The sequence below is a fragment of the Pelodiscus sinensis genome, chromosome 3, assembly GCF_052426305.1.
Source record: "Pelodiscus sinensis isolate ZL-2025 chromosome 3, ASM5242630v1, whole genome shotgun sequence".
Lineage (NCBI taxonomy): Eukaryota > Metazoa > Chordata > Testudines > Trionychidae > Pelodiscus > Pelodiscus sinensis.
Window position 1 is genome coordinate 16639055 of NC_143054.1, and position 15569 is coordinate 16654623.

Consider the following 15569-nt stretch of genomic DNA (forward strand, 5'->3'; position numbering starts at 1 on the left):
CATTAATATGATGTGAGTTGGTAGATACTGATACCTGAGAGAGCGTGTATCAGAGGGGTAGCCGTGTTAGTCTGACTCTGCAAAAGTGGTGAGGAGTCCTGCGGCACCTTATAGAATAACTGAAGTGTAGGAGCATAAGCTTTCGTGGGCAAAGACCCACTTCGTCAGATGCATGACGAAAGTGGGTCTTTGCCCACGAAAGCTTATGCTCCTACACTTCAGTTATTCTATAAGGTGCTGCAGGACTCCTCACCACTCTCTCTCAGGTGTGCCCTCTTTTTTGAAAGTTCAAATATGGTAACCCTACATCCCCCTGCCCTGGCTACCTCCTAGAGCTGATCCCCTGTAAACAGAGGCTACTTCGGCATTCCACGGAGCAGCTTCTGTCCATGGTGAGCTGGGTCCACTCTGGACGAAGGCTGCTCCCTGGCAGCAGCCCCTGTCTGTGGGGGAGTCCAAACTCCTCATGGACAGGGCTACTGCCACCCTGCACTGCTGCTTCTGTAGCAGAGGTAACAGCACAGGGTATCATGCGGGAGCCAATCTGTGCGGTAAGCTGGTTTTTAAATTGGCTCCCCTCGTGGACTGGCTCCTACCTGCCACCCTGCGCAGCTGCCTCTGATACAGAAGTGGCAGCATTGGGTAGCAGAGGACTCCCTGGGAGTGGGGCTAGGAGCAAACCAGCTGCCGGTCCCATCTCCGGGGACTATCAAATAATTGTGTAACCACTCAAATTTAATGCCGTTACATGACTGTTCAATTACACACTATCTAACATCCATACTCTCTGCTTAGCCTGTCATCCCATATAGTCCCCTCCCTGCGTCTTAGGCTAGAGTGGACACAGAGGGCTTTCTCCTAGCTGCTTCCCATTTTCCTCTTCCTCCTCCTCCACCTACTCCCTGCTCAGTTGGCCCAAGTCAGTAATTTCTCTGGCTTGCTCAGCTTCCTCCCTCCCCTGTTTGCTCTGGGTGGGGTCTCCTCAGAGGTGAAAGTAAGGCAGTGCACCATTCCAGTTAGAGCTGGCTGGGGTGCTCCACTCTGGCAACAGTAGGCAGGCGGGCTGAAAGAACCAGTTAGGGGTGTGCTGCAGGGGAGGTGGGCGCTCTCCCAGCCAGGCTACTGGGAGGAGCTGGTGGCGGTCCCCATCTGGCCACTGTGGCCTAGCCCTGGCACTGCTCCTGCAGTGGACGGGGCGGAGAGGAATCAGCACCCACCTGGCCATGGTGATCCAGGCCGAGCCACTGCAGCCTGATCCCCACGGCCTGTCATCAGCCCAGATCCTGGAGCAGGCCCCGTGATCCTGTCCCCATCTGCCATGGGAGGGATTGGTGGTAGCCTAGCCACACTCGTGCCATGGCAGGGGTAGGGAGTGGACTCGGCCCATCTGAGCCCAGCCCCTTGTCAGGCCATGGCTGTCTGGCTGCAGCATCCCAGCCCCCATCTGCTGCAGGAGAGGCTGGTGGTGGTCCCATGGCAGGCTGGCCAGTAGCTGGGAGGAGGACAAAATCAGCCTCTGTCCAGGCATGGTGATCCAGGCCTAGCCCCTCATCCAGCTGGATGGAATCTCCATCACTGGAGATATTCAAGAGCAGGGTGGACAGATGTCTGTCAGGGATGATATAGACCGTGCTTGGTCCTGCAGAGGTCTGGACTTGATGCTTTCTCAAGGTCCCTTTGCAGTTTTAGTGTTCTGTGATTCTATGAGTTGCAGGTGACTTCCCACGCTCTCCTTTCCCCAGCCCAGCTGCGGCTTGCTTGTCCAAGTCCTCCCCTTGCCTTCTCCCTGCTCTGCTCCCCTTGCTAGTATGTGGAGTGGTGGTGGGTTTGGTTTCCCCTAGCCTGAGCTGCTGCAGAGTCCTCTTCTCCCCTCCACCTAGTCTCAGTGGAGTCATATTGGGGGGAGGAGGGTTCCCTAGCCTAACCAGGCTTGCAGAGATAGCTGCCCAGTCCTCTTCTCTTCTAGCACTCTCCCCCCATGCTTGCTACAGTCCCTTCCTGGGTGAGCGTATGTCTACACTTGTACCCTCTTTCGAGAGAGGGATGCAAATGAAGACATTCGAATTTGCAAATGAAGCTGGGATTTAAATATCCTGCACTTCATTTGCATATTTGTGTTATGGCTCTATTTTGAAATAACAGTGTCTGTTATTTTGAAATAGCCCTAAGACGTGGTTATTTGGAGAGAAAACCCTTCTCTTGAAATAACCCTTATTCCCCATACAATGGGGTTTACCAGTTATTTCGAGAGAGGGTTTTCTTTCCAAATAACCGCATCTTAACAGCGTCTGTTCTTTTGAAATAGCACCATAACGCAAATATGCAAATGAAGCATGGGATATTTAAATCCCGGCTTCATTTGCAATTTCGAATGTCTACATTTGCATCCTTCTCTCGAAAGAGGGTGCAAGTGTAGACATACCTTAGTCTTCCCCTTTCCTTGTTGGTGGGTTTCCGCTCTCCCCCTCATGCTACTCACCTGCTCCCCAGGTCCTCCTCCCGTTCCTGCTTGGCCCTCTGCCACTCACTTACTGCAGTCCCCTTCTCCCCATTCACTCATCCCTTCCCCCAACTCGCTATGTGGGTTGCCGCCTCATCTGCCACTTGTCCCTCCAGCCACCTCTTTCCTCCTCCCCTCCAGCCACCTCTTTCCTCCTCTCCTCTATGTGCTTCCTCCCCTTACCACACCATTCACCGCTTTCCAGTTCCACCCACCTGAGTTTCTCCAGCATCAGCTTTGACAGGCCCAACATCAAGAGGGGAGTCCTACAGCTGAGCTGGCCAACCAGTGAAAGACAGATACACATTTCACTCTGGACCCTGGATCCCCCGTGTTCCAGCACCCCTTGGCTAGTTGTTAGATTCCAGAACACGAATATTCAAAAATATTTTTGGGTGGACCCTAAAAAACCCCATTTTTGAAAAAAAATGGCTTGTGGAAACCAAGCATGCACTGAGAATAAATTTAAAGAATGCAGTGAGATGGGGGTGGGGAGCAGGGAAGAGAGGAGGAGACAATGGAAAGGGGGTGGGGAATGGCAGAGGAGAGGCATAGCAGGTCTTGGGCATAGCAGGGGTGGAGCTTTGGCATGGGCACAGGCAGAAGAGATAGACGGGGAGCTACAGCCTCCCCATGCAGAAGCTTCACCCACCACTTGGGACAGTCACATGGATGGTGCAACAGTTAGCAACCCACATACATAAAATATTAACTGCTTTCCAATCCCAGTGCTGTCAACACATGACATTAGATTTACATGACAGCACCTTTAATCTTGAGAGTTCTTGGTGCTCTCTCTGCCCCTCCCCCAATAAATACAAGTTTTAAAATAGTCACATACTGAAAAACCCTTTTCTGAGGGAATGTGCCTAGACCCTTAGTTCAGCTGCACAAATGCCAAACCCCAGGACTAAATTGCTCTTCAGCTTATAATTGGAGAATAAGAATCCCCAACTGCATTTTCCCCTCAACTGTAGTTTATATTAATTTAGTTTCAATTAAAAATGATGGGTTACTCTAAAATTTTATGATACTGGGGCTTCAAGGGTCCACCTGAATACCTCTATTCTTGTTTAAAAACCGTAAAGATCACATTACAAAAATAATTGAAGATCCAGACAAGTAATCTATGCTGTGAGTGGATAAAAGAAAAGCACCTGCAATGTGTGGCTTTATAGATAACCAACATTCAGCTGCACCATTGTTAATTACAAGTGGCTTTTTACTTGTCTATAACACATCAGATCTGTCAGCACACCTGTTTTCAGGCAATTGGACAATCAAATATAGCCACCTCAGGCTGAAACTTGACATGGGTGTTTTAGCACTATTACTCCTAGGCTTAGTGTGCTTTTAGTTAATTATTTTGTTTCTATACCACAAATTTTCTATAATCAATTTTGCTACCCCAGGGAAAAAGAATCTGCTTTACACATAATTAGCGAAGCTTTACAATGGTTACTCAACTGGAGCCTTGAAGTGGATTACTTATTTTGAAAGAACTTCAGTTTGCAGATGTAGAGCAAAACTCACTTTTACATTTCCTTCTTTGTTTAGAATAAATAAAATAGGAATTTATGCCCCCCAGAAATATTAAACTAATCCATATGTACAACACATTATGGGAGGACTGATTTTTAGCAGTTCCACTACTGTAATTATTTCACTGAATTCTCTAAATAGCAGCTCTAGATTCAGAGCAGTTATAGCAAACTAAGCAATACATTTGATATTTAACTCCTCTGTAACCTATATTGCCAAAAATGTTTGTAGCAGTAATTTTTCATAATTAAAGAACTAGGCATTTCAAAGTATTTCCTGGACAGTCCAGCATTATTTCAGATCATATAATTTATTTTTCATTCATCTAGGCAAGATTAGTCTACAATTTCAATTCTTATTTTGCATTTGGTTCAAAATCCATTGAAGGCAGTTTTTTCCATGGCCTTCCATGGACTTTGGATCAGGCCCTTAAAATGCCTTGCACTGGAGGCTATTTAGCTATTCTTTATTTGAGCCATTTCACCAGTCTCTCTCTCACTAATTAGCCTTAATTCAAATGTTATTCTAGAAAGAGACTAACCTAAGCAAAAGTCTAGTGTCCCTCTTTTTATTAAAGGGGGCCAGAGGGTAACCCAGAACAAAAAGCAAATTCTAATTTAAAGTGTTTCCAGATATTGGATATACAGAAGCAGAGGAATAATACACAAATGAAGATGTTTAACCTAATTTTCAGTTTCTCCCTTAAATTGTACCTTGGTTGCAAGAGGCAGAGAAGTTACATTTGTGCTTTACACTGATATATAGGAAACCTCCGACTTCCAGCCACCCGAGTTACGACCCCCTGCACTTACAAAAATGGTTGTAAGTGCAGAAAGGGCCAAACCCCGACTTACGTCCTTGGCCCTGCATTTATGACGGTGCACAGTGCCTATTGTAAATAAGAGTTTAAGTTACAACGCCCCTGACTTGCACCGCTTCCCCAGGAACCAATTGTGTTGCAAGTCGGGAGCCTCCTGTATTTGCAATAGACACAGAGAATATGTCTTTTAGATTGTATCTGTTTGTCCATTTGTTCAAGAACTCTTCCTAATCTGTAAACACTTGGACCACCAAATTTGGTATGCAGCTTCCTCTCACCCCAACTTAAACCAAGGTCAGGGTTTGCTTGTGCCTGGGAAATGGGAATTACAGGGAACAGGGAACTATTTCCCATAACGCAGAAAGGGATGGGGCAGAGAGACAGGGCCAGCCCACAACATTTTGGCATCTGAGGTGGGGAGCTCAAATGACCCTCCCCCCCCATGTCCCCTTACTTGGGCCAAAACTTTGAAAGGTCTCAATTCTGCCTTCCTGTTCTACTCCTCTCATGGTAGTGCAGAGAGAATACATATGCACCAGCAGCAGACAATTTTCTACACTCTGGATCCTGTCCGAGACAGAACATCAGAAATGGCTGCCCGTCGCAGGGAGCCATAGCCTGTAATACCTCTGAGGCTGGTATAGGGGGCTCTGTCTGTGAGGTGGAGTGTTTTCCATATAAGGGCATGTAAATTAATAATCTTCCCCTGCTCACTCCACCCATTGCAGTAACAGATCAGCCAGTGGGCTGACTGGTGCTCAGGCCTGCTACTCCACCCACTGCAGCAAAAACCAACCTATGGGGTGATAAGTTCACAGGCAATAAAACAGGCAGGCAGCCCCTCTCTCACTGGGGATTCGCATTGAGTGAACGCCTGGCCTGATCACCCAGACGCCTTGCACCCCCCGCTCTTGAGTCTTACTGAGCGTACTCCGAGTTGGTCGACCCGAGTGGAGACAGTTTATGAGCGTGTGACCGGTACTTGTGTTCCTGCTGTCTCCAGAACTGGTATACCCCCCCCTCCCCCGCCATCATCCCTATCCTAATTGATTTTTTAGTTGTCCTTATTGCTTGCCAAGTGACAGTGGCTAAAAAGTTACTAAGTTAGTTTATAAATAGTTGTGGTTTAGATTTTTTACTGTTTCCTTGTATAAAGTTGTGTAAATAGTCAGCCCTATGGATAATACCAGTGTTAATTCAACTGTTCCTAACCCCTGGGCAGTTATTGGGAATTATTGTGATTTAGAAAAGCCTCAGGGAATTGTTTTGTGTTGTCTGGCAATCTGTTTAATTTTTATTCTGATGATTGTCTGGCGCCATCAAAATAAAATCAGTTTGTACTTTTTGAAACCCCCAGTTGTGGTCTCATCCTTTCCGGCATCCCTTCGAACCTCGTGTATTACGGGGACTGACATGGCGTCACGAACAGGATGCCGGAACCCCGGAGACCATGACAACTCTGATAGTTGCCCCTGGGCTAAAACTGAGACCCCAGGTTCTGAGGAGGATCAGTTTAATCATTTGCAATACCACCTCCTCTGTACTCGACAGCGCGAAGGGGCCCCTAACACTTTTGACTGGGTCTGTGTCATAGGACACGGCCATGATTGTAGGACCTACACCATTCCTTTGGGGTTGAGCGATGTGGGCTGCTTGCTAACTTGCCATCCCACCTTCAGGGCCACCCCGGCTGATAATAGCCTTCAACCGTGTCTCACTCAAGTGGGTGAGACAGCCCCTAATTCAAACCCTCTTAGCCTCTGGAAAGAGGTGAACAGGGTAATTAAACTCTGTGGGGTAGCCCCCTCCATCTTGGCCCCCGAGCCAAGAGCCCCACATGGATCACCTGCACACCACCTGTTAATAGGATTGGTCCAAAGGTTAGATGGGATAAAAAAGGTTAAAAAACTACGCCCCGATTCTTATAAATCAGAGGATGTTCTGGCTGCCATCTGCAATACCCTAGCAGCAGCCCTTGATAAAGTTACCGTCTACCATGGGGCCGTTACAAATTGCGCCCGTGGGGTGGCGCACTCGCAGTCGGAGGGAGAACCGGAGTTTTCCCCTCAGGCGCCAAAGATGCCTCCTTTAGAGACACAGCTTCCTCCCCCATACCAAGGCTCTCATGATCCACCAAACATTTACCCTGGCTTGACTACCCTGAGTTCAACCATACCCACAGCTCCCGACCTGATTGTACCGGAGGCCCTCCCTGTGACTGTAACCCGATTAAAAATGGATGGTCAGGGGAATACCTCTCAGGTAACTGAGACCCGCCCCCGAACCAAGGCGGAAATGAAGGAGTTCATCACAGATACTGCCCGACGTCCAGATGAGCCTCCTATAATCTGGGTAGGGAGATTAGCCTTGGAACAGGGGAGTGACTGGGTTGACCGGGAGGAAGCCTTAACGTTAACCCGTACCGGGAGTTGGTCGCGGGGCCTTATGGGGGGAGTATTGGCAGCGAATAATCATTGGCCTGTAACGGCCGCAGCTGCCGCGCACCTCCAAATACAAGGGGGATTTCGCGCAGTACAGATGCCACCTGATTGTGTGAATAACTCCACTACCCTTATGTACGCAATCGCTGGGAGTTCTATTCTGCTCTGGGATCCCACCGCACACCCCCTCAACTTAACTAACGTTCAGACGGTAGCACAAAACCCATTTCGTTTTGTTGATGATCCCACTCAGATTCCCATAGAAGATGCGGCTGTTACCCTAGCCGTGGACAACAGCCCTAATCTAGACACAGGGGCTCTTCTGTGGCTAAGGGGATACACAGGACAACCTATTGGCCGACTATACGATGCTGTAGAGAGGGTGAAGTGGGCAACACTAAAGGCCGCCCTACTTGAAACCCCCTCTACTTTGGTGAAAGGGTCCAAAATGGCGCCCAAACCCAAATACCCCGAGCGTTCGTTCATCGAGCGTAAGATTTTTGGATTTTTATTGGATAAGGGACTCGCCAAGGAAGCTATTAGGAAAATGAATAGTGATCAACAGAAAGACTTGGATGTGAAATTGGGGTGGGAAGATCGCCCTATTCCCCCGCAGCCAAAAAACGGGGAGAGGCCAAGTGCCTAGCGGTCACTCGGCCCGATTTAAATGACCCTCGACCCTATCAAAACCTGACTACCGAAAATGAGACAATTATCCCCTTTTTGTTAGACACGGGGGCACAGGTATCCATCATCCCCCCCGATATGCCCCACACCCCCACTGGAAAGATAGTCTTTGTACAGGGATTAAATAGCATTGAAGCAACCTACGTTAGTCCATCACAATTGGCTTTCTCTTCGATCTTAATTAGCCCGCCTTGAGGGCGTTGTTTGTCCCCTTTTTGTTTTTCAGGTACCAACCCATTCGAGCCCCCCACCGGCTGTTTGACTTCCGGAGCCGACGAGAACCATCAAGATGGAAAAAATTTAAGTCTGCCACTGAATCTTTCGTTTGGGAATATGTTACCAAATGTCCCACAATCTCGAAGCCCTCACTAATTTGACCGCTGAAGGGTTTCGACAAGTCGATTTGGCTCTTACTGTACTAGCTCATTATGCCGAAAAGAATCGTATAATGATACAGGTTATATTGCAGAAGGACTTTTGTATGGCACTCGAGGACCTTGACCCCAGGTTTAAGGACCAATACTGTTTGCGTTTCAAGCCCGGGTGGAACAACGTTTCAGCCATCACCCAACAGCTGACCTCACTTGCAGTTCGGATTCACGAACAGCGGGAAGAATGGGACTGGTGGCAAACAAAACTTTCCTCTTGAGGACTGAGTACTTGGGCATCCACCATTAAGCAGTGGTTGATTGTATGTGCTCTTGTGTTACTAGCCTTTTTAGTGGGCACTGCTGTTGCAAAAGCTCTTATCCACAGAGTTGTTTCCGCTTTCCCTGTTACTGTTGCTTACTTTTCCCTTTCTCCCCTTTCTGAAGACAGCAGCTCACCAGAACCTCAATTTACCCAATTGGCTTCTTGCTGATTACCCTTACGTGCGCTCTCACCTTAGGCAACCCCCTTACCGCTTGCTCCGGACAGCCACGGGGGCATGTCCGAGACAGAACATCAGAAATGGCTGCCCGTCGCAGGGAGCCATAGCCTGTAATACCTCTGAGGCTGGTATAGGGGGCTCTGTCTGTGAGGTGGAGTGTTTTCCATATAAGGGCATGTAAATTAATAATCTTCCCCTGCTCACTCCACCCATTGCAGTAACAGATCAGCCAGTGGGCTGACTGGTGCTCAGGCCTGCTACTCCACCCACTGCAGCAAAAACCAACCTATGGGGTGATAAGTTCACAGGCAATAAAACAGGCAGGCAGCCCCTCTCTCACTGGGGATTCGCATTGAGTGAACGCCTGGCCTGATCACCCAGACGCCTTGCACCCCCCGCTCTTGAGTCTTACTGAGCGTACTCCGAGTTGGTCGACCCGAGTGGAGACAGTTTATGAGCGTGTGACCGGTACTTGTGTTCCTGCTGTCTCCAGAACTGGTATACCCCCCCCTCCCCCGCCATCATCCCTATCCTAATTGATTTTTTAGTTGTCCTTATTGCTTGCCAAGTGACAGTGGCTAAAAAGTTACTAAGTTAGTTTATAAATAGTTGTGGTTTAGATTTTTTACTGTTTCCTTGTATAAAGTTGTGTAAATAGTCAGCCCTATGGATAATACCAGTGTTAATTCAACTGTTCCTAACCCCTGGGCAGTTATTGGGAATTATTGTGATTTAGAAAAGCCTCAGGGAATTGTTTTGTGTTGTCTGGCAATCTGTTTAATTTTTATTCTGATGATTGTCTGGCGCCATCAAAATAAAATCAGTTTGTACTTTTGAAACCCCCAGTTGTGGTCTCATCCTTTCCGGCATCCCTTCGAACCTCGTGTATTACGGGGACTGACAGATCCTAGTGGTGCCTCCCCCACAGTCTGGCACCTGAGGCGGCCGCCTCAGTTCGCTTCACGGTAAGGCCAACCCTGCAGAGAGAAGAGGAATGCAAAAGGGAGGGGCATGGAGATGGGAGGGATGCAATACTGAGAGTGGCCATTGGGGGCAGCTGCAGCACCAAGAGTGGTCAGCAGGGTTCTGCCATCTTGCCTGCCAGCACATTAGTAAAGAGGCCTCTGCCCCAAACCTGGAGCTTACCTGCTTTGTGGAGAGTCTGCAGGCTATGGGGTGGGGGGTTGTGAGAGGAGCCCCCAGAGCCTCTTCCTCCCCCCCAACTTCCTGCAGGCTGGGGCAGGACTGCTAGAGAGGGAGGAAGTCCCTGGAGCCTGCTCTCCCCCCCCCCCCCCCAAGGAAGCCTATAGGCCATGAGGACAGGCAATGGGGAGAGGGGGGACAGCTGGCAGGGGAGTACTGCCCTGGCCCTCTGGGAGGCGTTGCCTGCCACCAAGCAGCACCACCCTTGCCACTACAGGCAGCCCGGTAAGTCCTCCTTCCACAAGTCCTGTATCTCTCACTTGCCTTGACTTCAGCCCTCCTACTTCCAACTCTCTTCCCTAAGCCACCTGCCTCCTGCCACTCCCCACCCCAGCTCTCACTCCAGCCTTAATTTTTGAAAAATGCAATAATTGAAATAACATGTATACTTTTCATTTATTTTTTTAAAGGAATTCCTTCAGTTACAGACCCGAGCAACTCCAGGTACGTCTGCTAGTAATGCCACAAGGAAGATGAATACATTTAGCAGGCTTATTTTACTGTAGTTTAAATGCATAGCAGATTTTTACTGTACAACCAACAGATTAGGTTGTATAGAAACATATAAACAGTGAATCCCAACAAATATACCTATCCTGTGTTGCAGCAGTATAGATGTGTGGACCTATTTCCTGACTTGCAGAAAATAAATCCAAGTATGAATGTTGCCTCTTTTTTTTTTTAAAAGCCACTGAGTGTCCAAGCATCAAATTACATTTAAGTTGGTCAACAGATAGAGACAATGTGGAATAAATATCTCCAAAACTGGCTAATACAGTCAACTCTTTAGTTTCAGGGATCCAAATGTTTTTCATAGTTGTAACAGTTCCATTTATAAACTATTTGCATAATGGCACATCCATTTAAAGCTTTTGCAACTGCAGCCACAATCAGGATGATCTGTACCCAACTTTCTATTTTGTCAGAAAACAAAAGGGGTACGGTTTTAACACACTTAGGGTACATTTATACAGCAGTGTTATTTCGGAACTGATGTTATTTTTAAACAACAAAACAAAAAGGGCATTTATACTACAAGCTTTTATTTCAAAATCATGTCAAGCTGGAGGACTTCTTACTCCAACTCCTGTAACTCATATTTCACGAGAAGTAAGGGAAGTTAGTGGAAGAGTGTTCTTCCTTCAAACTTCTACTGTGTAGACAGCACCAAAAGCCAAGGTCAATTGCAACTTAAGCTATGCAATTGATGTAGCTGAAGTTGTGTAGCTTAATTCGACTTTAGCGCTGTTGTGTAGATGCACACTTGCTTAGCACGGGGGAGGAAGGGAGTCAACGAGAGAAGGCTTGAACTGAACATTCCATGTGCTGTGCTAACACAGGTCAACAAGTGAAATCAACAGTAAGCAAAATTGAGCCAGATATTCATGTTATCCAAGCTGAAGAGTAAGCATAAACTTCATTAAGTGGTGCAAACTAACTTTGTACAAATATTTTTGAAACTTAATTTTTAGATAAATTTTTTGAACCCAACTCTCCATTGAATGAGTATTGAGAAGCTAAATTTCAAACCACAATACTCACACTGGACAGCTTGTTTTGCTACATCACTCATACTTAAGGTAAATCACCCAGAGTTCAAGTATTCTTGGATTTATGCAGAACTAAGGTCACTGCAGTGCAGTAATCTTCTATTTCCAAAAAACACCCACTCACACTTTACTGTAGTGAATAAACATATTAAACTAAACAATTTCCCCCTTATAGCACAAAAACAGTTGACACTACAAGGAAGAGTCAGGAAAATAAAATCTAATGGACTGTTATGGCTCCATTCACAAATCTACCAACTTTATGGCTCAAACTTTTATATGCAAAAATCTGTAGTCCTTATATTAGTTTCTCAACAAGTCAAGTATGGAACAATAATTGTAGCTGGCCATAGGAACAGGACTTGAAGATGATGGGCATATTTTATACATTTAAATTAAAAGAAACTTGAACAGAAAGTGAGGATTGATATAAAGAACAAACAAATGGATAGAGAAGGAAATATCTTTATTGCCTAATAAAGATTTTGGATTTATTGGAAGACTTACATGTGCAAATTAACTCTGCAATTTGATGGAGGTTTGTATTTTCACTACATATATACATATCTCCATAGCCATCTTCTGTCTACTATTAGAATTTGGATTGTGCTTGTGTCTTACATGTGTCAGAATGGTCTATGCTGCTAGTGGCACAAGTAATTGAATGCACACCTGTTGTGACATTCCATTGGTGATAAGAACAGAACTGCCAGTGAGCCAAGCAGCTACTTTAACCAATAGAAATACCAGATCTCAAGAGTTACATTGATGCACCTTACATATAGTATGCAATGGTGCCAACTCATTCCCATCTTACATTTTCTATGCACAACTGTAAAACCGGCTTTGAAAGGAAAGTCCCAAAATGTAACTTTTAACACAACCTAAATTTCAGCAGCTTTTCATGATTTATTTAAAATAAGAGGTTCTATGGAAATAGTGAGAAATGTTTAAATGCAAATCTGTCATTAAAGCATCTGAAATCTAAACAGTGTAAAATAATCACAACCTGAAATTGCCTGATGGAAAAATGAGTGAAACCAACTAGTTTAGTTTCACTGTCCAAACTGAAAAGAAAAAATACATTTGATAAATTTTCATTGCAGTTGCTGGTATAACACCAATCTTTTAGAGTCAAGATTTCAACCCAAACATCCCTTTAAAAAACCATCGGTGCTTACTAGCTAGGAGGAACTTAGATGAAGATGCTTCATTACTGTCAGTATCCAAACACTGAAATGCTTAGAAAATTCCTCAAACTACAGCATGACACATATTTTGCTTTTTAAGAGTGCAGCTTTGTGGAGATGATACAGTGCATCCAGATATTGCTGTTCAGTGGGTTGATTTTTTTTTGGTTTTGTCTAGTTTAGTTCAACTTTATATATAGTCTTTTGGTGAGTTGAAACCTAATTTATTTGGGTAAGTCTTTATGGCTTTTTGGCCATTACTTGCAGCAGCATGTCATACTCAAGGTATTCTTAGAACTAAACACTATGAAAAACTTCTGAAAGGCTCAGTTGTTTTCTGAAGTCTTTGAACAATAACAGCATTTTGCAAATTAGCTTCCTCCAGAGTGAGTGTCTCATCTAGCAGCTCTAGGAAAGGAAGAGATGTGGTCAGGCTGAAGGGAACACTTCCCTGCGATCCTTGATATTTTGTTATGAAGTCTCTGACATGGCTTATTCTGAAAAGGAAAAATAAAATCCAGCAAGTTAAAGTGCTTCTAAGTATTTGAGTCCACTGTTTTCCAAAGAGTGTGGGAGTTGAGCACAAGTCATGCACACAATGCAGCACGTATGCAGGATCTGTGGCATTTTGCAAAGTACAATGCTTGCACAGCTAGTGCAACTCATTTTTATATACTCTGCATTCTCTCCTTTGCAGCCCCAAGTTAGAACAAAGCCCATAGAAGTATTCTACACAACACGTTTCCAACTGCATTCACTACAACCCAGCAACTAGCATGCTAGCTGAACATAACACATTTTAGTGCCTTCATTCTGTTTTCTCCTTACTTCTACCCTGAAATTCTATTTGCTCTGTGACTTTAGGCCTGTCACTTGGGACCCTTCACCAGCACTAAATTAATACTAGATTAATGCTGGAAGTTTTGAAATTTACAGCTGAACTATCTAAGGTCAGAAGCACACAACTGTCTCTTAACTCAAACTTTATTCCAACCACAGTAGTACACATGCTCGAGAATGCTTTTAGCCATTTTCTGGCCCTCCGATGAAAAAACATGTTTATGATTATACAGGTTAAGGATATTATGGTTCCATAAAGATATTCCCTTGAATTTGCTTTTGACATTTCCATGATTTTTAACAACAGCACATATATATATTCACAACACATCACAAAAGCTCATTGGTGTACTATGATGGAATAGTCATTTTAAATGTTTTGTGACAATACGATTATGTGAAAGGGGCTGGTGTTCTACTCATGCCCACAAAAACTGATGACACCATCTACATGTTTTGTTAGTCTATAAAGTGGTATCAGACCAGTTTTTGTTTTTTAAATTTATCCTGTACAGACTAACTTGGCTACCCCCTGAAGCTTCAAGTACAATGTGTCAGGTAAGACTGGTATGAACGTGAATCTATTTGTACTAGAATGAAAACTTACATTAGGAATTTCAATCCTATATATTTTAGAATAGGCAAAATATTGAGCCCTCCAATAGGTTTAATAATCAAAAATGCAAATGCACCTCTCAATATTAACAATCCATCGTCATAATGGACTCATTTGGTTAATACGGACTTTAGAGACAGTGAATATTAAACAAATGGATCCTATCAGATTTTTAGTATCTTGCTGAATTCAGAGACAGACTAACTGATAAGCAATCCTTATTTTGCCATCCTGACTTGGTATAAATTAATATACAGTGTACTAGAGAGTGCGCAATATAACTTGAACTGGTGTTGATAGTAAGCTTTATGATCACTTTAATTGCTTCAGAGAGATACATAGCACAAGGTATTCATTCAATATGTTTACACAGTTGTGCTATCAATGTAACACAGTATAGGAAAAGATCACTGAAAAGTTGTAGTTTTACAACCCAATCTTCTTTAAAAGTTGATCCCAGCTCGGGGTGTTAAAATATGTTTATTCTGGTAAACATGAAACCACTGAAATTTTCAGTGTTTACACATGGGGAAAGGCAGTTCCTGAGGAACTGTCTGCCCCCCACTCTGCTCTGCTGCCTCTGTATCAGCAAGTGGCTGTGGGGGTAGGGAGAGGCAAAGCCAGCTCCCTGCAAGCACCAGCTCCCTCCTGCCCTGTCCCACGCTGCTGTCTCCGATACAGAAGCAGCAGCGTAGAGAGAGGGTGGAGGGCGTCTTCAAGTAACCCTGAATGTTAACTGCTTACATATTCACATCCCTCATCACAGCCACTTGCACAGCTTGTAAGCTATACTAGACACCCTGACACTATCCACAGGCTGGTTTGAAGTATTCTACCCACGCTGTCAAAACAGACACCTAAATAAGTGCTCTTCCCCCCTGCAGGATGCTGGGATTTCACTAGCATCTGCACCATGCTCATGGGTTTCTCTTAAAATTTGGATCACCTCCCCATATATGTATTTAATTGCTGAGCAGGACAAGAAACATTATTTCTCTTGACTCCCCCTCCCCATCCTTTAACTCTATCTCCCAGCTAATGTAAGAGTGAATGGAGTTTCCACTTCTGTTCTTCTCCCTGGATGCATTTTGTGGGGTGTAAATTTGTGCTATTCTCCTTCTCCCATCCAGCCTCAGGCTTTGGGCTCTCCTCCCCAGCCGATTGCCTCAGCAGTACACTCAATCTGAAATCTACCCAGATCATTTCGGCTCACAGGGTTCGCAAGATCAGCAATGAACGTTGATGAGTTCCTGATCCTTGTCACCTCTGCTTAAGTTTGGAAAGCTAGGAGCAGCAGTGGCCCTGAATC

At 45.2% G+C, this 15569-nt stretch overlaps 1 protein-coding gene across 1 annotated transcript in view; it reads right to left on the reverse strand.

Annotated features, from left to right (window-relative positions):
- Window positions 1-12063: 12063 nt before the first annotated feature.
- The window catches only part of UBXN2A (UBX domain protein 2A), a 35805-nt gene continuing 32299 nt past the window's right edge, over window positions 12064-15569 (reverse strand). The window contains exon 7 of the mRNA XM_075923416.2: window positions 12064-13301. Coding sequence (XP_075779531.2) covers window positions 13109-13301 — 193 coding nt within the window. The 3' untranslated portion in view covers window positions 12064-13108. The remainder of the gene's footprint in view (window positions 13302-15569) is intronic.